At 44.0% G+C, this 26,955-nt stretch overlaps 1 protein-coding gene across 1 annotated transcript in view; it reads right to left on the reverse strand.

Moving 5' to 3' along the window:
• Nucleotides 1-26,955, reverse strand: part of BLOC1S5 (biogenesis of lysosomal organelles complex 1 subunit 5) — a 207,398-nt gene that overhangs the window by 140,444 nt on the left and 39,999 nt on the right. The window contains exon 3 of the mRNA XM_086965005.1: nt 22,924-23,053. Coding sequence (XP_086821131.1) covers nt 22,924-23,053 — 130 coding nt within the window. The remainder of the gene's footprint in view (nt 1-22,923; nt 23,054-26,955) is intronic.

The raw sequence follows: 26,955 nt of genomic DNA on the forward strand, positions 1-26,955 counted from the left end.
TGGGTGAGGGTCTCCCACCCAGCTGGGAGACTGGTAGGGCGTCGCCTCCACTCCTGGTCAAAGGCAGAAGGCTTGCTGAGCTTCTCCTCCTCGCACAACTTGGCTGTTTGACAGTTGCCAATTTTGGAGGTCTTGAGCTCCCCTTCTTATTATCCATTTCTGGACACCAAATATGATTTAGGGTCTGAGTTTTTATAGTTTATGTTGGAAGAGGGGGTCTTTTTCCTTTTGAAGTGTCCTCTCCTCTCCCTTGCCTTTCCTAGAGAAAGCAGCTTGTCACAGCAGGAGCAACCTCCAAATCCGATAGCCCCACATCGCAGGACACTGAAGTGACTAGAGGTTCACACCTGAATGTCAACCACATTGATCAGTGTATCAAAAGGTTACATCAGCCCTACTCTTTACGATTCCCTGATCAGCCCCATCTTCTCCCTGAGATGTGTCCAAGCCCCTTTGCAATGACCTCTCTCTGAATCAAAGAGCACCATTTGAAGCATAATGAAGAGCCTGGTTCGCTCTTCCTCCACTGTGTTCCCACCCGGCTCACAGGAATGCAGCAAACCACAAATCTATCTGGGGGGATTCCTCTACTTTCTCAAACATTGTGCACATGTATCTGTAGATCCCCATATTACAAATCAAAGGGCTAATAGATATGGTTATAAATACACTACTGCAAAAGAATTGTTATACGCATTCTGTGAAGCATAAGGTATACCTTTTTCTGTAATGGGACAGCTAGGGCAGTGCCTCCTCATAAACTTTACTAAAGTAGGTCACTGATGCAACTTGTAACACAATGCACAACCATTTTTTTAAATGTGCAACCAGGGGCTAGCTACTTCATATGTTTGTGTGTGTCGGCAGAGTATTTGACAAATCTAAACCCCAGGGAGCTACATACAGCCGAATGGGACATGAATGTGTGGGAATGATTAGCTAGATTGTCCGCACACAGATGTGCAAGATTCCGTTCTAGATTCTGGCCCGTCACTGTCACAGAAGGACGAGGACTACCAGTGAAAAGAGGTTAATATCAGAAAATCTTAGTAAGAAGAAAAATCAATTAAGAACAAAGCCAATAAATAAAATATATATTGTTTATTAAATAATCAACCTATAAGGTGTGGTCTTCTAAACAACAGTGGGACTATTTATAGGTGATCTTTAGCTCAGCTCAGTTTTATTTACAAGCATTTCAACACCCAACGTTGGGCATCAGAGATTATTTATTCCTCTTAATCCTACAATCCAGTATATGAACTTCAAGATTTGCACTGCATCTGGGTCTTTGGTTACCTTAAACATGGCTATCAGCAGTTCCAACCACTGACAGACCGGGTAGGCAGTCTAGAGGCAGAATCCTGAAAAGTCCTTTAACTCTCTAAGATGGGAGTACATATTTTAGGTGCTTTCCATTCATTAATTAAATTGGAGCCTTGTATCTTGCCATTTGTGAGACTCCTGTATATCAGCCTCATTGCATGAGTGTAGGTGACTGATTTTCTCTCAGCTCCATTTTGCTTGGGCCGAGAAACCCAGCAGGGAAGTCCTATCTTGCCTTTACTTTACGCCTTTGCAATTAAAAGTTTCTCTTAGTGCATACGAAATATTTGTGCTTGAAAGGTACCTGCGTTGGATAGGGGAACGACTGAAGGAAATTCTAGATACATTTGGAAAAACCTACAATTATTGTTAATTGGGAAAAATCAAGATATCCTCAGTCTAGGCGGTTGCCCATGCAGTCAGTTGGCAATTGCAACTATAGCAGGCCAGAGGTAGTTATTTATGGATACATATCATGACAGACAGAGAAATATGCTGGGGAGCTAAATAGGGCGCCCTTCTAAGTGAGGTGCTCTTTTAGGTTGGAACACTCTACCAAACTTCAAATTGGGTAAGGTGTCCCTCTTCAAAATGTTCGCTCTCCCCAGGCTTCTGTGTATTCTCCAAAATTATCCCTTTGAGAAGCCACACAATTCTTTTAGAAATGGTGTGCCAATTGCCATGCCTTCCTCTGGGTAGAAGGAACACCTTCGATGTATGTGTCCTGGGCATGTCCGTCTCTGGTGGTGGACTAGCTATGGCAGACATGCAGCTGTACTAGCTATGGCACAAATGCAGCTGTACTATTGAATCTGAAGTTACGGCACTCAACAGTTGAACTTTAAGAAAGGAAGAACTGCCCCAACTATCAGCTTGCGGCTTACTATCTTTGTGGATATGAATTTGTAGTCCATGCGGAATGGGAACCTCATGGAAATGCCTCTTTTAGTACAGTCACCCCCATGTTTTGGACTGATGGTGATTGTTTTTTGACTCAAGAATACACTGAGGCCTCCTAGCAAGACCTCAGTGCAAGAGCCATGACCCTGAAACAAATATGTTTGATTGGCCAATACTCAATCGGCATAAGCTAACTTACTTCTGAGTCCCTAGCATATGGTTCCAGGGGTACTCAGGGCCTGTAATTTGGAATGTCCCTTCATAAACTGCACTTGTTGTACTACCCGGAGCGAGCCAAGGTAAAACGTGACTTCCAGACTGCCACTGCATACTAGTAGAGCAGTTTAAAACTGCTAAATATGCTGTGTCATTTTAATCAATGGCAAAGCCCACACTTTCATTCAACCCTACAGCAGTCCTATTGAATCCTAAGGCAGGGTGCAGCATATTAGAAGGTAGAACATGTTTTTAACATGCTTTGGGATTAAAAACCTGAAATTACCATTGCCCACAGGTCTCTTGTTACCCATCATGGGAGCATTTGACATGTTTCCCCTGCGGGCAGAAGACTGTCTCGTGGTCAGGCTTGACAAATGGCCACTGGAAATCTGGGCAACAGAGTGGTAACTTTCTAAATGTTACATGTGGACAAGTTAAATTAATTTTGATTTGGGCACCAAGTGGGTCTCAATGTTACGAATTTGTCTTTGGTAGCCCCTTTCAGAAGTTAGCACAGCTGAGGAGTAAGCATGCAACTCTGTACTTGCCAATGGAGAAACCAGTCTCTCTCCCAGTAAAAAATCCAATTGACAGTTTTTAGGTCGAGGGACCGTTAAGCTGCGAAGCAGCTTCCCGTCAGGAGATCTTATGTTGTGTAGTAGGCAGTTTAGACCCGCCTCTCAGCTCCGTTCGCTTCCATTGGCTGGCTTCCTAAACAGCGGCCAGCCATTGGAAGAGAAGTGAGTCACTCCAAACAAGCCCCGTCTTTTTCGGATTTGGGGGCGTAAGTTTTGCTGTTCTTTAGACAGTGACGTTGTCTGTCACTCAAAACAGCAAAACCACACCCCCAATCCGAAAAAATTCAGAAGCTTGAGGCGGCCATTTTGTTTCCTTTGCAGTGAAGGTGAGCCGTTCCTCGCTGTCCTCTTGAGTCACTGAACAATAGTGCCTGTTTAAACGGATTATTATTCATAGGTATGTAAACTAGTTTTAACTGCTTTCTTTCACTCAAGAGGTCCTCCCGTCAGCCTGGAGCACAACCACGCACCGTGGAGTTCGTAGTGGCAGCTGCTGATAAAATCCCTCGGGTAGGCCTGAGCGGCCGTGGTAGGAAGCAGAGCCGTGCCTCGGGTTGCTGAGTCGTGGGAGGGCTGGCAGCCATGATACAAATGCAGGTAATTTGTATATTTTAATATCAACTTTTACTCCTGTACCATCGAGGATTACGTGCTACGCCCTCGGCTCCCCTCTCTTCGGGAGCAACGGCCGCCCCCGCCATTACCTGCCCCGGCCCGCCTCCCTCCCACTCCGCACTCACCTGAGGCCCAGCGCGGACAGTGCAGCCCGACCCAGGGCCCTCTAATATCTGCGACCGGACACACCCTGCGCCTCCTCCCGCACCTACCCCTGACCTCGCGGGGCGCTGGCAGCGGACATGACACAGTCCGGAGCGACGCGGCACCCGGCAGACAGCGAGCACAGCTTTGAATGTGATTGTTTTTTTAAATGAATTCTGGGGTTGTTTCTGGCATTATGGAAGGAGTGATGTACTTTTGCAATACTAAGAGCGGCCTCGACTTTCCGTATGTTCGCATTTATTGCGACACGCGCTGCTCGATATTTCACAAAATAAAGAGGCAAAACGTAATTTACGATCAGTAAGGAGACTGCTGTTTGGTGTCTTTAAAACTATAACCCCCACAGACGGTGCAAAGGACGTCCATTCAGGGTCATCTTGACGTGCCTGGGCAGCTTCAACAGCTGCTAGAGCGGCAGTGTCCAACTGTAACCAGACAGAGTTCCTTCAAATGAGCATTGCATATGACCTTTTAGACGGAACAGTGTTTTTTTTTTAAGAGCGCGTTGGCTTCACAGGCCCGATATTTTTTTTAAATAGGACGCCCCCGCAAACCCCCCGCCAGCAGCCAGTCACTGACTTTGTCCTTCATTGTGCTACGGGGCTCGGCTTCTCTGAGCACAGTAGTGTTTACAATCCGAGTTGTGTCTTAATATAGTGCCTGCACCCTACTTTTTTATGGTAATTAGGAAAGCGCCAATGCAGACAAAAGGCCAAAACGTGGACTAGTCGCAGCTAGAGTTTTCGTTAACGTTTTTGGATACCACTCTTCAAATATATTCCTATTGGGGATGTCAGTTAAATTGTTATTTAAACAAAGTCTAAGTGCTTGCATGTAAAGGTTTTGGGTGTGTACTTTTGACTTTCTCTACATAGAACACCTAACTGGAGCATTGCTCCCCCAGTCAACATAAGTGGCCTTTGTTTCTGAGTTTGACGGTAGTTCAGACACAAGTAATGTCACCTTGAACCTGTTCTGCAGACTTTTTTCTACACGGTTATTCAGGATGTAATCTGTGACTTTCCTGAGAGAAAAAGTTAGCTTGATATGTCTTGTCTCGTTCAGATTATTCGGGTGTATCCCAATGGTCGTTAGCAAACAAGGGTGAACGCCGCTTTAACCACCGACAGCTGCCCAGACCCAGTCCCCATCGCCAACATTTTCCCGCTTTAATGACAGTGAGGCTTTCAATCCATAGCTGCTGCTACTGTTATGTAAATGCGGGTGCTCAGTTTACCCACCGTGGAAGCCTGGAAGGCCGAGTCAACCTTGAGGGGGATGTGAACTTGAGACACGATTATCACCTCATGTCTCAGCGGCAAGCGCTTAACTCACTAAACCATTTACCACTGTAAAAAAGAAAAACTCTGTGTCTGCAATGTCGGTAAAATATTTGGTTGGGGGTTTTCCAGGAAGAAACTCATGGGACAAAGAGTAGCAACGGCTGCATTTTGAAGCACTTTGACTAGTAACAGACATGGTTCAAAGCGCTATAACCAAGTGACACAGGCCAGAACCTGGTGGGATATAAAATCCCTTCAAAAATGGTTTTGGGCTTTTCCCAAAAGGCGGTTTTTGAAAATTATTCAGAAGTTTGTGTTCTGTAAAGTAAATTGGATCAAAATAACAGTAATAATGTGCTTTGATTTAAGGAGTACTTTGCCGGAATAACACATCGATGACACAACGGGGTTAGATAGACTCCTCATGTCTGGCATCGAGTAATGTTAACTTCCGCGTGTCCAGATCTATGCAATGCCAGTCTCCAGATGGTCAGCAACATGTATGCTAAGGCTTCACCTGCTCAGTTAAAGGGCTGTTAGAATCCAGATACCAAGCATCAGGTAATTTTATTGTACTTATGCACAGATATGGCCACCCTTCAGGTGCCCAGCTACATTTATAAGGAGTATCCACATTCTCAGCTACTGATGGCCAGTTTGTATGCGTGTACGTATATAGGTGGCTAGAGACCCCCCAGCTTGGACCATGCGCCCTCACAACTCCACTGAATCAATGACAAGACACTATTACTTGGCCATGATTAAAAGGTCATGTTTCTTAGCAACCTCACAGAAGCATGACGATCATAACATTCAAGCAGCAAAATGTAAACTATTTGTGAGTCATAGCAATAGTTATTGAGCATACAAGTTAAATGTGCAAATAACACTTCATTACAAACACTGTGCAAACAATAGCAATGATTGTACCAAGCAACTATTTACAACGGAGCCATTCCCAGACATCTCACATTACTAAGGGCCAAGTACAGGTTTGGGACCAAAAATTGACCCAGGCAAGCCCAAAAAAGTGGCCCACATTCATGGAGTGCAATCTTTCACAAAACATTTCTTGTTTAATATGCCACCCCTTGCTATAGCCTGTCAGTAAATCTGTCCAATGATTGGCATAGGCAAAGGCGATTTAAAATTGGAAGTAGGAGAGATTATCTGGAGTTCTCTCCATAATACATGTTCAATGTTTGTAACTAAGCGTTTAGAAATCAGCCATCAAAATATATACACACAAAATATATAACTTCCAAACAGCCGTACCCTTTTTCTAGTCCTCAAGAGCAAGAAGGGGGGCCTTGTTAGTGAAAATTGTCATGTCACCATCCAGGAAAAACAACAGAAGTAGATAAAATGGATGGTTTACAGACCGGTGCAGCCGTCAGACCGTACATGGCAGTTCACTATTGACCATATTAGAGAAAAAGTTGATAGCTTTCTTCCCCGTTTCCTGTCCTGCTTAGCTGGTAAAGATGGCAACTCAGGAGCTGGGCAGGTAGTGCTATGGAAGGGTTCCAAGGAGGAAAACCATGGGGAGGTGTCAGCTCAGCAACAAAATATGTGCTGGCAGTGTGTCAAAAGCTGCATGCAGGTGAGGTGTCAAGGCAATGGGTAGTAGGCAGGTGTGGACCTCAGCCATCATCAGGCCACTCAGGCAATGGGTGGGCCAGGTAAGTCCATCACCAGGTGACAGGCAGTGAGTGCAGACAGGCTACTGCTCTTTCCTGGTTTGACCTGCGTCAGCTACCAACTGCACTTTAATGCTCACAGAAGTCTTTTTTCTAATAACATAATCGCAGCATGAGCAGAGTCTCATGATGAGAAGCATGATCGGGTGATGCAGTGGGCTAATGCAGCCACTGCAGGTATCTGTGTTTGACCTCATGGTCACCATTTTAATTTCCGACCAGTACATTCAGTCTTTCATATTACTGAGGTTGAGAAAATGAGTACCACTGATTTGGGTACAGTGCAGGAAAAGAGGGAATCCATCTTGATCGTAGACCCGGCAGCTGTTATTGAGCTGGACCTGGGATCGGGGCTGGCCCCAATAAAATATGATGAGTTTGTTCTGGTAAAATTTGCCAGTGCTGGAACACATTCAGCAGTGTTCGCAGGTTGTCTGCTTACTTTACAGCGGAGCAATCTGCAGTGGGAGAGGGAGGTTTCTTATTTTCATGTCCAGCATGGCCCATCAGAAAGGCCTCACTCAAAGGGCCATCACCTCTCTTTTTATTGCCATCTCATCATGGTTGGGAGATATCTGGAGCCTGACACCTAGATGCCAGTGCAGTGGAGGGATCTAAAGGTGCACAGTTGTCATCGCTTCACAAACGCTTAAGAGAAACTACATTTTGGAGACAGGTCATTTACTTTGTTCAACCCCTATATGTAAGTGACATGTATATACATATATTTTTTAATTTAATGTATTTTGTGGAGCTATTGTTCCAGTGTAGGGAGTCGGAGGGATTTACATCACGCTCATATATTGTACACCGAGAAGGAATCGTTCAACTGATTACATCAATATATTGGAAATTACATAAAACAACAAGAGTAACAAGGTGCAAAAAGTCAGATATCTTCCATATTGGTTGGCACTTGGCACCATATGTTAAAAGTGCTTGGTCAAGAGAAACACAGCCAACTTTAAACATCACACAGTGGTTGGGGTTGCATGTACTAATGAAACTTTATTATTACCCAAAGGAACTTTTTTATAGCAATCTTAGAATAAAGAAAGACTGATTAAAACAAATGTTTCTAAATCCATGCTTTGTAGTGTATGCAACTTCTTGATGGTGGTTCATAGCTCACTGTGCTGCAGTGGAAGGATTATATGTAGAGTCACTGGATTTTTGCAATTCGGTGGCTGCTGCATTTTACTCACAATTAAGGATTTGCCGTATTTGCCCTTTAATCCATCATTCACTGCATAATCCGCAGATTTTACCCCCAAAATTTGTTTCTAACTCGATTGGTTCAAAAGTTACTAAAAGCATGGCATGACGTGTTCCTGCGCATTGGCTGACTGCTCATCTCTCAGGTGTTTTATTGTCGTATTTTGTTTGTGAACTGATACCAATAAGGTGAAACATTTAGCCAGACAGGATTACAATTTTTAAAAAGGAGAAAAGGAAGCAATACTGTAACAAAATGTACCACGTTATGCACCATCATTTACATTTTCTTGCCACGTAATTTGGTCCTTTCCTGAGGCAAAATTCTAGTATCCCTGATTATACTTTTTGCACGGCAAGTAACTAAAGGACGTCCATGACAAAAGAAGTAACTCACCGAGCTATCTACATAAAATATATATAAGTGATCTGCAAGCTAGACATTGTTATTTGCAGCAGGCACACTAACCACAAGTGCTAACTTAGAAACGGTCATAACTGTGTCTAGGAAGAAAACAGATCCCTCCAGCGAGGGCATGTCACTCTGAAAAACTGGGCATGTGCTAGTAAATTAAATATTAGATTTAGGCTGGCCAGTCCAAGGTGAAAAGGGCCACAACACCTGACCTTCCTGCGGGGCCTCTCAACCTTTGTGCACACACCTCACCCCTCCAACTATGACCTAAGTTGGAAGGCCTGCCGGAGGAGTGGGTCAGATGAAAGACATTGCTTTAGTTCTGGCCAGGCTGGCCCCATGGGGCCGAGGTGAGAATCGCACCAGTGGGAGCAGAGCACTAACTGACCTCCCAGCGAGACCTCTGCTCACAACCCCCTTCCCTCACTCTCCATGGGCTGAACGTGAAACCCCAAGGTGGTCAGGATCAGGTAAAGGACACAGCTTCTGGGCCGGCCACATGGAGGAGAGGGGAGAAAGGAAAACGAGGAGAAATGGTGCATAGGCTACAACATCACGGGGCCTCTTAGCATCTTAACACTCCTCTCTCACCATGGCCTCACTGGAGCAGCTGGATGAGGAGGGGCAAAGGACGTGTGCTGCTTCTAGAGTGGGGCCGGCCCACATGGGCCAAGGTGAAGATGCCAAAGCCTCAATATAGACCGCCCAACGATGGCGCTGCAAGCCCAAGCATCTCTGCCCTCCGCTCCTCTAAACTTAGCACTATGCTTTTCTAGCCCACCTGGCCCTGCCTGGCCTCATATGACAGTGGCTTGGGCAGGTAGGCAGGGTGGTGGGATGGGGGGTGGGAGGCCAGTAGGGCACTGTGGGAAGTTAGCAGAGGTCCTAAAAAAAACGTCACTCATCTGTTACTCAGGCAACCGCCCATCTGCCCATTCCTGATTGCCCGTTTTGCTAATCCGACCCTGACCCAGTATTGCAGTCCATCCACTCAGGGCTGTCCTAGGAGTAAATTTGGTGTAGAAAACGTTATTTTCCTGTTAGGAGTCGGTGTTGTATGCCACTGGTCTGCCACCAGTCAAAGGGCTAGAGTGGGTGAGTACATGCAGATCTGAGCGGTTCCTGGTCCAGGTGTCGCAATGGTCCAACAAAGAGGGGGAGGCCATGAATCGGCCACTCTAAATCACCCCTCGACATTGCAACACCATGACCAGGAAGTCATGTATTCATGTCTGTGACTTCTTGTCCCCGTCCGCAAGATAAGTCACAGGAAGCACTATCTGCCCCTTGTCCCATCACTCAAGACAATGGACAGGAAGACCTGAACCAGCACAGCCCCGGCCCGGCGGGGGAGGGGAGCCCGGCGGACAGATGCAACCTCCCCATGACCGGCGCAGGGCACCCAGAAGGACTCAACACCAAGCATAGAAGGGACTGGAGCGACCCGGAGATGCCACAGAAGAAGCACAAGTGCCCCAGGCTGCGGCAAGGTGTATGGCAAGTCCTCACATCTGAAGGCTCATCTGAGGACGCACACAGGTCAGTCCGGGCACAGCCCCCTGGATGTGCTTGCTTCCCCGCCCCCTCGCTGTGCTTGATTCCCTGCCCCCTTGCTGTCCTTGCTTCCCTGCCCCCTTGCTGTGCTTGCTTCCCTACCCCCTCACTGTGCTTGCTTCCCTGCCCCCTCGCTGTGCTTGCTCTCCTGGGTGTGTGTGTGTGTGGCTCTGGGTGTGTGTGTGTGTGGCTCTGGGTGTGTGTGTGGCTCTGGGGGTGTGTGTGTGTGGCTCTGGGTGTGTGTGTGTGGCTCTGGGTGTGGGTGTGTGTGTGTGGCTCTGGGTGGGTGTGTGTTTGGCTCTGGGTGTGTGTGTGTTTGGCTCTGGGTGTGTGTGTGTGTTTGGCTCTGGGTGTGTGTGTGTGGCTCTGTGTCTGTGTGGCTCTGGGTGTGTGTGTGTGTGGCTCTGGGTGTGTGTGTGTGGCTCGGGGTGTATGTGTGGCTCTGGGTGTGTGTGTGGCTCTGGGTGTGTGTGTGTGTGGCTCTGGGTGTGTGTGTGTGTGTGGCTGGGTGTGTGTGTGTGTGTGTGTGTGTGTGTGGCTGGGTGTGTGTGTGGCTGTGTTGCTGTGTGTGTGTGTGTGGGACTCGGTGTGTGTGTGGGGGGGGCTCTGTGTGTGTGTGTGTGGGGGGCTCTGTGTGTGTGTGTGGGGCTCTGTGTGAGTGGCTCTGTATGTGTGTGGGTGGCTTTGTGTGTGTGGATCTGTGTGGGTGTTAATGCAATAGGTCCTGCATTTGCGAGCGATTACGCTATTGGGATTGTAAATGACAATGCCATTTATTTATGATTTAAAAAAAGTCATGAGCAATGCTAATAGCTCTACCTTTAATAATGCCGAGACCATTGCATTGTAAATGCTTGTTTACTACCAGAACATGTTAAACACAAGTTTTACCTTCTAATATGCTGCACCCTGCCTTGGAACTCAACAGTCCTGCCTTAGGGGGTGACTTACACATATTAGAACGGGAGTGCGGGCTTTGCCATTGATTAAAATAGCAAAGTTGAGTTAGCAGTTTTAAACTGCTCTACCAGTCTAAAGAGGCAGACTGGGGGTCACATTTTACTTTGTCCAACCAAGGGAAGCACAACAAGTGCTGCAGTCCCTGAGGGGACACTCTAATGTACAGGCCCTGGGCACCCTGGTACTATATACATTGACTTAGCAGTGGGTTAGCTTAAGCCAACTGAATCAGTGAATCAAAAAAAGTTTAAGAGTCGGGGTACTAGCACGGATGACTGGTGAGCAGGTCTCAGTGCACTCTCACGAGTCAAAAAACCAGCAGCAGCAGTCCAGAATTTAGGGGTGACAGTACAAAAAGAGGAGTTTTCTTACATGGCCCCTCCTACAGATGAAAGGTGATAAGCAACTAAGCTTTATCCTGATAGGTCTCATAATCGAAGTGGAAGAATCTGAAAAAGCCATCTGCATTGCCATGGTCATTTCCAGGTCTGTGTTCCACTGTAAAGTCCATAACCTGTAGGGAAACAGACCACTTCTACAGTTTGCTGTGCTCTCCTATCACCCGCATCAGCTACATGAGAGGCATGTGGTGTACTGCATTCGCCATTTTACACGTGCTAAATGCCATGTTGAACTCGATTCCATGCGATGCTCTGATCTTCTATTTTGTTGCATCGCACTTCCATTTGTGCTGCTTTGCCCTGTAGTTACACTTCAGCAGTTAACATAAACGTGTTTTTCACATAAACCAGTAGGAGCTGGTGCGAGACATCTTGTGAGGTTATTTTGCAACTTCAGCTTGTTTTTGTGCATTCTATGCTGATCTCTAGGACAGAGGGAGGATGCGCTGTGCAAGGCTCTCCAAGGCCGGAGATGAGGAAAGAAATGTCTTTTGCCTCGGCACACCCAAACAGAATATGGCCAGGTCTGTATAGGTAGATCTGACACAGAGATACGGCCAGCACCTATGAAGGATAGATGGGTGAGAACACCTACTAGAGGCTTCTCGAACGTGTTGATTGAACTATAAAAAGTGGTGTTCGTGGAATGGAGCTCAGGAACTCAGTCTTGGAGTGGACGCACTCGCGGGACAACTTTGGTGCCCGGAGAGATTAATTCCTGTGCCCCAGTCTCTACAGGGTTCCCGACTTGGTGTTTTCGGTGCTTGGCCAGGGATGTTGAAGACTCTGGTGCAGACGCATATGGTGGGGTGCTTTGTACATTAACTGTTTATATACCTGTATTTACAGTTTTATATTTGTATATATAGTGTGGTGTATTAATTGTTTATTGCCTTTCACTCGGTGCCTAAGAATTTACTAGATTCAGTGACTCATGGCCCTTGTCTACGATATTAATAAAGCTCATTTTACCTCCAGAGGAGTGTTGGAGTTTATGTGTGGGTAAGTGGTGTGCGTAAGTTCAGATTACGCAAGTGGGCAAGGCAATACATCTGGTCAGTTTGAACTTTTAACTGAGTCCCAAACAGGTAGAGTCTCAGCTTCTTTAGGGACCAGATCACAGCAAAGGCTGCTCGCTCAGTGGCACAATAACACTGCTGTCTGGGAAGGAGTCACCTACTGATGAAGATAACTGGTTGATCATGGCCCAAGTCATTCACTTGTGAAAACACTACCCCAATCCAGAAACATCTGTCTGGAGAATGAACTCCTTACTAAAAGCAGGTGCCTTCAGGAAATGTGCTGAGTGCAAAGATTCCTTGAGGATGTCGAAAGATTTTTGACACTGCTCAGACCAGGTAACTTTATTGGGTTGCTTTTTTGCAGCACGGTATGTTAGTGGTGCCACTATGGTACCATACGCATAAAAACTCCATAAGTACCCAGTTAGGCCAAGAAATGTTCTCACGTGGGTCTGAGTCTTAGGAGCGTCACAATCCAGAATTGTCTGGATTTTGGGCTGGAGAGGTTCCACATGGCCTCCGCCCACTTGGCGGCCCATGCACACAACAGACCCTTGTCCTATTTGGCACTAACCTGCCTTGATAGTCAGCCTGCCAGTCGCTGGGCCAGAAGCACTTCCTTGTGGTGGAAAGGTGATCCTCCCAGGTAGAACCGAATACAGCAATATCCTCTAGATATGCTGCATTGAAACTTTCCAAGCCTGAAAGTACTCTATTCACCCACCTCTGGAAAGCGGCAGATGCATTTTTCAACTCAAAGGGCTTCACTTTGAATGGTGCCTTCAGGTGTAGAAAAGGCAGACCTCTCCTTGTGAGGGTTATCTGCTAATAACCTGAAATTAGGTTAAAGGGACTCAGTTAGTTTGCAGCCCCCAACTTATCAATGAGCTCATCAGCTTGTGTAATGGGGGGTGGGGGGAGGGGGGCATCAGTCTTGGTGACTGCATTTAGGCCGCTCAAGTCCACAAAGTACCTCATTTCTGGTTTCTCTCCTTTGGGACTGGGTTTGGCCACCTGTACCACTGGGCTCTATCACCCACAACTCCAGCATCTTGAAAAGCTCAGCATTAGTGCTAGCCTCGACCTGGTCTGGCAATTTGTACATTTTGCTCGACAAGCAAGCGTTCACCAATGCCAACATAATTGGTACACCAAGTTGTCAGACCTGGGGTCAGTGGGAACAACCCAGAAAACTGCTTGAAGAACGGATAGCAGTCTCTTTGTTGCTGGTGGAGGAGAGAACTATTCCTTCCATTATACCATCTTGGGCACTTGATGAAAGTAGGTCAGGGAGAGGCTCACTCTCCCCTTCCTCTCCCCTGTCTGTCACCATGAACATTGTGGTAAATGCCCTGTCACTGTGCACTTTGAGCCTGTTCACATGGATGGCTCTATGAGGGTTTCTTGGGGTTCCTAAGTGTACGAGATAGGTGATTTCTCCAGGATAGGGTAGGGCCTAGTTCACTTGCCCTGAAGTGCTTTGGGTGCTATAAGCTCCAAGACCCATACCAACTGCCCTGGTCGGTAGTCAACTATTAAGGACTTTTGGTCACATCAGTGCTTCACAAACTCCAGCCGTGCCTCCAAATTTTGGTTTGCCTTCTTCGTGTACTAAGCCATCCGGGAATGAAGGCCTAATACATATTTCACTCAGTCCTGTTTGGGCTTTTTTTCGAGGGTCTCTTCCGAAACTCTCTTACCAAACTTAAGAGACCCCTTACTGGGTGTCTAAATCATAGCTCAAAGGGACTGAAGTCTACCAATTTCTGTGGAACAGTCATGGGAGGAGAATGTCCCATCTTCTCCTGAGTTTTTCAGGCAAACCCACAGGCAGGCACATCTCTAGGATGGAATACGAAGCTTCACACACCAATAAAGGGGTCTTAGAAGTGGTCAGAATAAAGCACTTTGAGATACCTTGATGTCACACTTCACAGGATGTTGTCATCAGGTGGGAGTAAACCTAGTAGTCCAATGACTAGTGACCGCGTCCTACCCGGATAGGACTTTCCTGGAATAAACGGGGCACCCCTGTAACCAGAACTCAGATCTTGCTTGAATGGAGAAGAGGATCGAAGAAGGATTTCCTAGCTGACCCTTCAACCCGCAAAGAAGAGGCTGCACCAAGGTTGGACTGCACCTGCTGCTTCTTGGGCTAATGAAGGAAAGGACTGTGTCTGCAGTGTCCTGCTTGTAGAGAAGTCGTTCAAAGAGCCTAGGCAGAGGCAGAGACTCCAACAGTCAGATGTTGACTTCCCGTTCACAGCACTGGGCCACAAAAGCTGACACAGCGAGCTTTGGCAAGTTGGTAGCCCAGATCACCCAATCATCACTCCTCGCCACAGTGCTGCCTGGAGACCGTAACTCGATGCTCAAAAGTAGCACCCTAGTCTGCTGGACATGAGAGAGTCATTGGAGTACATTAGAGCGCCCAGAAGGCGAGTTTTTGCCCTAAGTAACTTCAAGTAACCACAGTCCATCCTCACAAAACTTTGGTGGAAAAAGATCACGGGCCAGATGTAGGTAAGTATATTTTACCGATTCATAAATACCGAATTTTACCGATTCGGTATTTATTAATCGGTAAAATAGAAGGGGGGAAATGTAGATAGAATCGGTAATTGAATTACCGATTCTGTAAGAATCGGTATTTACCGAATCGGTAAATACCGATTCGGTAATGCCCATTGATTCCTATGGGCATTGAAGCTCATAGGAATCAATGGGCATTACCGAATCGGTATTTACCGATTCGGTAAATACCGAAAGTTGCAAGGGTGCAGGGGGTGTCACTTTGACACCCTCTAGCACCCCCATTTCAGGCATGTGGGACATGTGGCACACAGACATGCCCTAAGGGCATGTCTGTCTGTCACATGCCATAGGTGTGCATGCACACATGTGCATGCACACCTGGAATCGGTATTTTACCACCCAATTGGATTGGGTGGTAAAATACCGATTCGGTAAGGCCTGTGGGACTCAGAAGAGTCCCACCTACATCTCAGAATTACCAAATCAGTAAAAACACAGATTCTGTATTTTACCAATTCGGTAAATTTACCGATTCGGTAAATTTACCGAATCGGTAAAATATGCCCCCTACATGCCAAATACTAAATACTGGTCGGTAACAGCCGATTTCGGCCGTTACCGACCGGTATTTCGGCTCCTACATCTGGCCCCAAGTGTCAAATTTGGTTGATTTGCCAATGCTTGTTTACAGTAAAGCGAAAAGTCTTCATTAACAGTTCTTTTTAAATACTGTATCTCCAGAACTCTCCTGTGGATCTCTTTCATTTTGGTGTTTATAAATATATAAAAATATATCATACATTTATATAATCTAATGACAGGTCACAGAAAATATTAGGTGAAGGCCAAAACTGAATGACTGAGTTGCTCTGGCGAGATGTTACAATACTAGAAGATAGTTTCATAGTGAGAATTTCTAAGTTTAGTTAAATTTTCTTTTCCTTTTGAAAATGAGCGGTGTCCAACACTTGGTGTATAGAGGTAGATCATCTTATGATTTGATGATTTATTTAAAAACGTGCTTGGTATTGCTGTTGTTAATATGGTGCTGAGGCTGTAAAAAAGGGAGGAGGGGGAGGGGATATTGAATAAGTTGAAATAGCATTTTGAATCTTTAATTTTGAATCTCAAATCCGAAATAATTACAAAAATGTTACTTAAGTACAGCAAGCAGAATTAGTAGCAATTATATAAGTAGCCTAATTAGCTCAGGAAGAGAGGTCGATAAATGTGGGTTCGACACAGACCACAAACACAATATTAGGAATGCTTGATATGATCTATGCCGTCGGGGACAGTTCTGGCTTCATCTCTTTGAAAAGTTCAGGACCACATAAGCTTTAAAACTCTCAATCTGTTCAATGGGAGGTCCATCAAGATGTCATTATCATAAACCTTTTAAAGTTATCAGTCTACTAATTTAGTCCATCTTCACAGATCCACTGGAGTCCAATAATTTTCATTCAAACATCTTTATTAAGAATTTTCATTAATCCAACAGCTGCAGCCAAATGAGGAAACCCTCTTTTCTTTTTTTTTTTAAACTCTTTTTATTGGATTTTGTACAACGAAAAGACAATACAACACATAAGACAGCACCCCCCCCCCCCCAACTCTGATCGGCCAGATTAAATGTAGAACAAAAAGAATTTCAAGAGCTTATAGATAATAATAATACATAAAATTGAATATTTGAATTAACACATGAGTCATCTTGATACAGATATACATTAGGGTAGATGGGTATACATTACAACTAAACGGTTTTAGCCATGTTATTGTTATATGAATGTCTAAGATTCAGACCATTCTATTAAAGAAGACCACATTTTTAAGCCTTTTATTCTACGTTTCCTACCTTTAGTTTTTATATATTGCCATTTCTAAATTAAAAATTGCTAACAGTCTTGAAAACCACTGTTGATATGAGGGAGCGATAGGATCTAGCCAAGCCGGTGCAATACATATTCTTAATACAGCCATTGAAATAAAAATCAGTTCATGACCAGAATTCAAATTAGTACAGTTTGCTAGACCTAATAGAACTGTTTGATCAGATAGATTTACCACAGTTTTAAGGATTAATGAGAGGAAATGTTCAATTTTTGATTTGAGAAAAGTTGAAGCGGGACAAGATGAAAATATATGTATACAATCCGCATCTTGTAAGTTACAACGAGAGCAGCGTGTTCCTCTCCCATTACCTCATTTGGCAATTCTATCTGGTGTATAGTACATGAAGAAGCATATTTTATAAAATTGTGTTTGTAATTTGGTTGACATGAGTGCAGTTTGTGATAGCCCATTTACATACTCAAATTCGTCAGTTGATATTATAAATTTCTTTTGCATTTCTGAATAATCTTCTGCCTATCATCAGGTAAATGTCTAAGTAATAATTGATAAAACCCCCCAATCCGTATTTTTTCCTGATAATGGCTAAGAGTTTCAGCTATGATGTTTTTAGGCATAGTGTCTTCTCTCCTCACTCGTCGTAATAGAAAATCTCTAATTTGGAGATATTTAAAGAAATCTCTCCATTCAAGATGGTACTTGTCTTTCAAGAATTCAAAAGAATATATCCCTTCTGCGGAGAAGAAGCAACCTATATAAGTAATTCCAGCTATGATCCATCTATCAATATAGGAATCTTTAAATATATCTGGTAAGAGGGGGTTATTTTGTATTGGTGTATAAAAAGATAACCGTCCCAGACCTATCATTTTCCTCACAAATTTCCAAACTTTAAACACGGCTATGAGTGTTTTAGTCTTAATTTTTTATGATCGCTATCAAAGAGATATCTCCAAAGATAGCCGATACTTCTGTCATCTAATATTATTTGATGAATAGTCGGTGCGTCTTTATCCCAAGATGTCCCTGTTCCATCAAGAAGAAAAAGCTCATGATTATATAGCAAGACTGTTGTCCAGTAATATAACCTGAGGTTTGGGAGACTTAATCCTCCTCTTTCTTTGGGAAGTCTGAGTAGTTTATAGGCGCGGCGGGGCTGAGTATATGACCAAATAAAATCCGTAAAGATACGTTCCATTGTTTTAAACCATTGATCTGAGATTTCCAGATGAATCGCTCTAAATAAATACAAAGGTTTTGGAAAGTAGACCATTTTTAGGGCATTTGTCCGTCCAATCAAAGAAAGATGTAAATTATTTATACGGCGAAGGTCTTTTTGCATTTTGTTTGAAATAGGTTTAAGGTTCAGGTCGACTAGATTATCTAATTCAGAAGTTATTGTAACCCCTAAGTAAGTGGCTGAATTTGTTATACGTGAATCTATCATAGCACATTTGTTGTTAATAATTATTTGGGTTTTCCCTCGATTCAAAGCGTATCCTGAAATAGTGCCAAATATTAGTGCCTCTTGTTCAATGATTGGCATAGCCAAGTTTGGGTTAGCAGTGACAATGGCAATATCGTCTGCATAGGCGAGAATTTTTGTTGAGTATTCATTTGTCCGGATGGGAGTTATAATGCTATTATTTTGTAGTCTTCTAATAAAGGGATCAATATAAAGAGCGAACAACAGCGGGGAGCAAGGGCATCCGTGCCGTGTTCCTCTCGAGATTTTTAATGCTTTTGAATTACCACCATTAACCATCACCATCGCCTGAGGATTAATGTAAAGTTTTTGTATAGCCTGTATAAATGTATGGTTAAAGCCGACCTTGGACATTACCTGCCACAAGAATGGCCAGGAGACCCGATCAAAGGCTTTCTCGGCATCGAGTAAAATAAGTGCCATCGGGTCTCCTGCCATCTGGGTGTAGTCAAACAAGCCAATTACTCTCTGTGTGTGATCGGTAGTGTCTCTCCCAGGGATAAAGCTGTGCTGAACTTTGGATGTAACTATATGAATTATTGATGAAATACGATTAGCGAGTAGTTTGGAGTAGATTTTAGAATCTACATTTATATGGGTGATGGGTCGATAAGAGCCCATCTGGTCGGGAGTTTTGTTTTTCTTAGGGAATATCACAATTTTAGCCGTAGACCATGAGTTGGGGGGCTGCCCTCCTCTAAATAAATGTAAGCATAGGTTCAACAAGATTTCTTGAAGTTGATCCAGAAATACTAAGTAAAATTCAAGTGGGATAGCATCTACTCCAGTTGCCTTCCCACGGGAAAGATCTTTTACGGTTTTTCTTATTTCCTCGATGTCGGGGGCCTTTTCCAAGATTAGCTGGTCTTCGGTGTTAAGTTTGTTACAGGTCTCTATATCTAGATAATCAGCGATTTTCTCTTGATTCATTTCGCCCTCTTCTGTATAGAGAGCACTATAAAAATACCAAAATGCTTCTCGGATCTTCTCTGAGTCAGTTACTCTACCGATTATTGGGTCTTGAATTTCCTGTATTACATTTTGTGTAGTCTGCTGTCTCATCCGGATTGCTAATTGCTGACCAACCGACTCACTAACCTCGTATATTTTTTCCCGATTGGCAGTAGCTTTTTTGATAGCTTTATTGATGTATATATTTGTAATTGATGCCTTAGCTATTGCAACCTGAGTTTGTGCATTACTTATCTCTTCTATAGTAGAAGAGCTTCTTGTTACCCTTATAAGCTCTTCCTCCAACCTCTTTAAAGTCTCTTGTGAGAGTCTTAGTAATTCCCTTGCACATTTGTTGCTCCGGAGTGAATATTGTATAGTTTCACCCCTAATACCTGCTTTTAAAGCGTCCCAAACGAAATCTATTGTTGTACTGCCGTTGTTAACCATCAAAAAGTTTGAGATCCAGCTTCTCATATGTTTACAATATTCACTCTCAAGGAGCAAAGACCTCTCAAAGGTCCAAGTTTGTGGCGTCTGTATCAAGGATGTTGTCTCAAGTGTTAGTATTAAGGGATTATGATCCGACATAATTCGGGGTAGCTTTTCTATTTTTGAAGGAGTTTTGATTGAGCTAGATATCAAAAAGTAATCGGGTCTAGCATGTGTATGATGTGGATTTGAATAATATGCATACCCTGGATCATCGGAATTACTATTTAAGGTCTGCCACGCATCAATTAGCCCATGGGTAATACATAGTTCCTTGATTGCTTTAAAGACTTTTGATTTTCGACCATGGTAATGACAATTGTCTTTTGTGGACCAATCATGTGAAAGATTTATATTGAAGTCGCCACAAATTATAAGTGGTAGTGGCCAATTAGTAAGTTCATTAGAGACATTATTAATTACCAGGGGGTCATCATTATTACATCCATAAATTGTGCAGATGGTCATTGATGAGGATTGCCCTGTATGAACTTCTGTGATCACCCATCTTCCCAATTTATCGGATTTAGTTTTATTAAACTTAAACCCTCTGCCTCTAGCCAAAAGTGCTACCCCTCTTGCCCGCATACCATGTGTAGTTGCACCAATCAGATTGTATCCAAGTGAGTTTAATATTTGTAATTGTGACCCCTTCAATATGTGTTTCCTGTAAGCATACGATATTAGCGCCAATAGTCTGTAGGCCAACTGCAATTTGCCTCTTCTTGATGTCATTTAAACCACAAATATTTAATGATAATATTTTTAATGGACCCATCTATAAATCCTGTTTTTTGTGTCTGTATGATAATACTTTTCTTTCAGTTCGTTGAAGAATTTGTCAATGAACTACCTGATCTGCCTGACCCCCCCCCCCCTCTTGCCCACCCCCACCCACCACCACCTTTGAAGATTACCTGGTCTCGTTGCGACCAGGGGTGTGACATCAGTGTAAGCGAGCCCAGCGGGCTGGGCTGGTTTATAAATGTATATTACATATTTCTCATTTTCAAGGCTTTCATAGGAATGATTTCTTATTAGGTTTCACAATTATCACAGGTCATAACAAGCATTTGTAGCTTTTCCTAAACTCGGTTGCCCCAGCAACATTTTTCCAGTCTATTCTTATGATTATATTATGAGGGATGCCCCAAGGAGGATATAAGCAACAAGGCCCCTATGCAACATATCTTCATGATGGAATTTCACCACTGCATTTGGGGCAATTTCTTAATAAAGAACTTTGCATGAAAAAGGCCGGACTACAGTAGGGCTGCAAATTTAGACTAAAAAAATTATACTGTGTGAAACTTTCAAAATGTATTGAATTTCCCATTGAGCAAATTCTCTGTTATTAACTTATTGGTGAGGATAGTACTGAGCAACATGCAGTAGGGTATATATCCCTATATTCAAATATTTTTGGTGAAACTGCCTTGTCCAGATATTTGTTAAGTAATTTTTCTGGTGTTGCAGCTTTGCTCTACTATTAAGAAAACATCTACTGAATTAGGTGCCAGCCTTTCCCTGGTTAACTTCACCCTCCCGCTGCAGCATCTAGAGAAATTTTTATGAGTGGGGAGAATAGGATGAAGGAGGTTTGCATCATTTTCTCTCCCACAAAGGGTATTTTGAGTAACGCACAATGTTTCTTCGAAAATCACATCCGCAGTAACTTTATTATATCTCAATCATGCCCCAAACCTCACAAGGGTGTTTCTGCCGACTACAGTGGTAAAACTGGTCACATAGACCCTACTTGGACAATCCCCTACACCGAAAGGCCTGCAGGAAAGTAACTAACAAAAATGGTTACAGATGGTAGCATCTACATGAAGCTCTGATATGACAAATCAAGCTCTAAACACCCTTGTAGAGCTGTCAGAAGTAGTAGTGGCACTAGGCCTCCAAAGCTCCTCCCACCAGCGCAATAACTAGGGATTATGTAACAACTTTAATTGAATACTGTGGAATTATAGGCCCCTTTTGTTTTGATATCCTTCCGTAACAGATAACATCCCCCTTCTTTGTATAGTTTCTTCGGGCTCTTCAGATAGGTTACACTATGAGAGACAGAATGTGAGGATATTTCCTTCCGAATGATGAACTAGACACGTAAAAAAGTATGGCATAGATCGAAAATCTTTTTTCCCCTCCAATAATTTTTCTCTCTCTTCTCTCTCTCTTTCTCTTTCTCTTTCTCTTCTGTTTTTCTCTCTCTCTTCTTTCTTGCACTCCTCTTTCTAGCCCTAAGACATAGTGTAAATAAATCATTGATCTGTTTACACGAATGTTTTAAAGTTAATTTTTGTGTAAATTTATGTATATATGTATATAGAGATATATGTATATAGGAAGCATATTTGTCTAAATGTCGTCTCTAGCGATGTATCATGTTATATATCTATGTATGTATATTTTTTCATGTCTGACGACAGATGGTAACACCACTGTATATAGTAATAAGGCTTTAATTGTGACTGACATAAGGAGATGTTATGACTCTTTGTTTGTTTAAATCTTAGCATTTTGCTGATATTGTCCTGAGGAAGACACAAAAAGGTGTGTCGAAACGCGTCGACAGAAATCAGCATCCTCAACCATGTTTGGGCATTATTATTATGTTGATAATATTTTTGTGACCTATGTATATTTCTCTGGAGTAACAGCTTATTTTATAAAAATCCATTTTTTTATCCTTTCAATTTTAATCATATCTATCAATGAATATGTTCATATCAATTTTTTATTAATGTAATTAAACTTTCTACTTTATCATATAGTATTTTCTTCTGAGTCCCTTTTCTCCTTATGGTGTGTCTTTTTTCCTGTTTTTGTCAGACTTTGTATTTTTGGCCTGGGCCTTTACCCTTGCATATGAATTGCACAATGTACCACCAGTAAGAAAGTGCAATATGTCAATCAGGAGGACACAAATGTGGAGCAGGGCCAGCTAGATCACGCACACAACCTTCCATATTTATTGAGCAGCTCAAAAACTATGGTGACAGCAGAACATGCAATAATAAACTTAGAAAATGGGCTAGAACGTTAGTCGAGCGCTAGTAAGACAACTTGGAATGATAGCTGTAACAGGCAATATGATTGGTGCATGTTCTGTGGTCATTGTATTCTTTAACTGAGAGGCAACAACATGAAACCAAAGGCCAAAGGGATCCTGGGTTAGATTTCAACTAAAGGCGGCATGACAGAGTACATTTTAACACCAATTAAAAGTAACGCTTGACTTACATGTTTGTAGAGCTCTGTTAAGGTTGTCCTGCATCGCCTTCTTACATCCTGGCACAGTCTGGCCATTTGCCTCAGAGGTCGAACTCTTTACATTCTCGAGAACTCTCATTTCACGAAAACCTCGCTTCTCCTGTTGAAATACAGGGGAAAATGATAACTACAATGTTTCCCCTACCGCATGTTCTCTTATAAAAAAAATATGCACGAGGGGAGTCTTAAGGACGGAAGGGGTCAGGTACGGTGCGGGGTGTGCGAGAGACAGAGTTCACACAGTAAAAATACAATTTTCTCCTAAAATGAGTTCCCAGGCACCAGCAGCCGGAAGCGAGCTTTGAAAGTAGGTCCAACCTGAACCGTGTAAAGGAATGCATGTAGAGCGTCCATATCTGGGACTGGCGGTGTGTATAGAAGTCAGTCATGGGACATTCAATCTCATCAGGTCTCGTGGAAATGGACTGCTGGTTGTCCCAGAGTTCGGTAATGTAAGCGCTGGCCCAGGGCGTCGGACAGTTTCTCTCTAAGATCAGCAGGCATCTTGGTGTTCCCATTTTCAAAGTACTAATGATCGCAAATGTCAGCTTCCAGCTGGGTGAGTTGTGTGTGCAGTGTCTTTAGTATCCCTGACTGCTTGGATAGCAACTTTGAAAGCTTCCCATAATGTGGATGGGGAGTCAAGTGACTGCTCCTAAGGACTACAGGGTTAGGACTACAGGGTCTAGAACCGCGTGTGGTGCTAGTGTGTGTGTGCCTCTATGGAGGGGCAAGACTTCCAGCAGAACGAGGGCATGGTATGATAGGTCCCTGGGAGGTGGGTTATGGTGGTAATCCAAGTAAGTACATCTCGTGTAACTAGCCAGTAGTCTATTCTGGACCAGGTGTTATGCGTGGAGGAGATGAGCGTGCCTTCTGCGCTGTTGGCATGATTCAGTCATCACATGTTGTGAAGGTTGTTATCCTGCACGAGTGTGTGTAGATGGACGGCATCTGGATGAGGGTGTCAAGTGTTGTTGGACCTACAGCAAAGTGGTCCAGTATCACGTTAAACTGCCCACCACAGAGTATCGTCCCAGATCCTATATTAGTGATCACATGCCAAATTGGCGAAGACGTTGAGTCAGTCCTCATTAGTATCATATATTGAGGCCAGAGTTAAGGGAAAATATCACATTGTGCCCTGTGTTATGACAAATCTACGCTCCATGTCGCAGAGTGCCCGATGTGTGTGCCACTGTAGCCCTTTTGTGGAAGAGGATGGCAGTGCCCAGGGCATAGTTGGAGTACAAGGAGGTAAGTATCTAAGCAGCCCACCCAGCCTGAAGATGAGGGTGAGTTGCCTCAGTCAGGTGCAGCTCTTTGAGAAGCAGATGTCTATGTGGTGTCTGTTGAGGTAGGTATGAACCAGTTGCACCTTGCATCGGTCATTGAGCCAATGGATGTTCCTGTTTAGGCATGCAGTAGCCGCCATCAGGTGCAGAGGTGGCATGGAGGTAATTGACTGCATATGGGGAAATTGTGACCTGCTTGTATGTATAGTCTTAAATATAAGTGCTTCAACATTATGGAGTGCACAGTGTGTAAAGCAAACAGGGAAAAGACAATGCAAAACACACCCAACATACACTTCAACCCAGCCAACTGTTTGAATAAGCCCAGCCCACTCCCACCCATTTCAACATCCCAACAATTGTTCAACACATTGGGACACATCTCTTGGAGTCACCAAAGGTCCAGGCGTACAACCCAGTTGGTACTAGACTAGGTAGCTTAGAAGAAAGAAAGTAGAACAGGTACGGTGTGAAAGCCATCTTGCTAAGTCTGGTGAGAGAGGTCTCTGATGCAGGCTCTGGCTGTCACCTGTAACTTCAGTCTGGAGTAGCAAACTGTCAGGAGCGAGTACCGGACATGTCAGGAATTGCCCACAAGTTCCCACACCGCAACAGGTGAAAAGTTAGCTTGAGGCAGCTATGAAGCCTCAATTAATCGATGTCGCTAAGGTGTCCCTCTGTACCTGCCATATCGGTGGCTGATTCAACCATGTTAGAGGTTGAACATTTGCAAGAAAATTTCATAGCCGGCTTGGGTTCTGTGAAGTAATGAGGCTTTCTGTCCATGTTTGATGCGTAGTTTGCTCGGGTACAGCAAGGAGTAGAGGATCCGAACTTTTTGAAGGATGTGTTTCATGGGTAGGAACGCCCGGCGAGCATCCTGAACCGCTAGTGTAAAATCAAGCTATAGGGAGACAGCATTTCCCTGATACTGGACTGATTGGCATTCTCTGGCAAGCCTCAGAATTCCATCTCTGTCCTTGTAGTTTAACAGGCAGGCTAAAAATGGGTCTCGCGGGGGCCCCGGGTGGATGGTGTGAACCCAGCACATGGCGCACACGCTTCACTATGAAGACCACTTTTAGGGCATCGCCAAACAGGAAGCGGCATATATTTTCAACATAGGTTTCATTTTGTTCTGTTATTTCTGCCCTGTAAGCTCAGGGAACCACACTGTGTCCTATATCTACCGTGTGGAAGAGCTTAGTATTGGGGCCGCCTCCCAATACCGTCCCACAATAGCACCTTTTGTAGTGACAACCAGGTCCCAACAGGGGCCCCTCACCGTACAGGCCTCAATAACGTCGGTATCCACCTGGACCTAACAGGACCCAGTCCTTCCTCTCACTGCCTCTCTGCGTGGCTGCTTCAATGTGCAGCTTGGCGATCCTGTCCCCTAGGTGTGTTGGGCCCACTGCCTCACCATGGCCAGCCATGTGTAGAGTTAATTTACATGTATTTACATTTTGTTGTGAGATACGAAAAACGGCATACTACAGCCTTTTCTTTCACGTTTCCTGTAACACGGCAAGAGTCTCATAATACACTTTAGTTTTCTTTCTTGGACTGCAAAACGAAAGGAGTTTTATAAAAGCTATCCTCATTGTAAAAAAAAAAAAAACATTTGCAATGCAATAGGGCTCGCATTTGTGAGCGTTTGAGCTATTGGCACTGTAAATGACTATGCCTTTTATTTATATGTTTTGATAATTAACACATAAATAAAAGGCATTGTCATGTACAATGCCAATAGCTCAAACTCTTGTAAATGCGTGACCTATTCATGGAAGCGGCCGCCATTGTCCACAGCTGCTTAGAATGTGAAAGTGCACACAGAATGTTGCAGGAAAGCATGTCGTGCCTGCAGTAGGAGAAACACATTAAAGAAAATAGTGCTTACAGACTAAATAAGACTCCCAGTGTAACAGCCAAACTAAAAGGGCCAGTCCTCATGGGAGGTAACAAATGAAGACAAGGCGGTACTAAGTTGGGGCTAACAAGCCTATTAAAGAATCAGAAGCCAGCATTTACGAAGGACAATGACACGAGCCAATGAAAAATATGGATGGAGAGTGGGCGGTGATTCTATTCCGTACTCCAATACAGCATGGCTCGCAGAGAAGCGCATGTGCTGCCCAGGCTCAACCTAAAAAAAAGACTTAAGCGCTAATTTGTCAGGCGACACAGCCTGACATTTAACCTCTGTCATTTGTCTTTGAAGAGCAGTAAATGTGACAAGATAAAACACAGAATTCAAAGATATCTTAATTTATTGCTTAGACTTTTGCAACCCACCAAAAATCGGCCCAAGGCTCACCAGTGGGTTGTGAACCACTGTGTGGGAAACACTGCCCTAAATCACGCTTCTGCTCAACATCCACACCACACCAACTGTGGGGCGGTCTGTTTCCATCGGTAGTTAGGACAGCTATTTGGGAGATGACTGAGGTGAGTGGTCTTCAGTGGTCCTTGGTGGTAACACCTTGGGCCCTGGCACCGGAGAACATGTGCCTGTGAACGAAGAGGGCTCTTGGTGGGACTGATCGACCCAGCATTAGTAGCTCTCAATTAACCCGCACTTGAGCTACGAACTTTTCTCCAAACATTTTTACCATAGAAAATGGCCACTACCATATTAACCTGTTCATCGAGCAAGGACACTGAACTGTAAAGCAAAAGTTGAGTAGGACCAGCATTTCACCTCAAA

Source organism: Lissotriton vulgaris, chromosome 4_1 (assembly GCF_964263255.1).
Source record: "Lissotriton vulgaris chromosome 4_1, aLisVul1.2, whole genome shotgun sequence".
NCBI lineage: Eukaryota > Metazoa > Chordata > Amphibia > Caudata > Salamandridae > Lissotriton > Lissotriton vulgaris.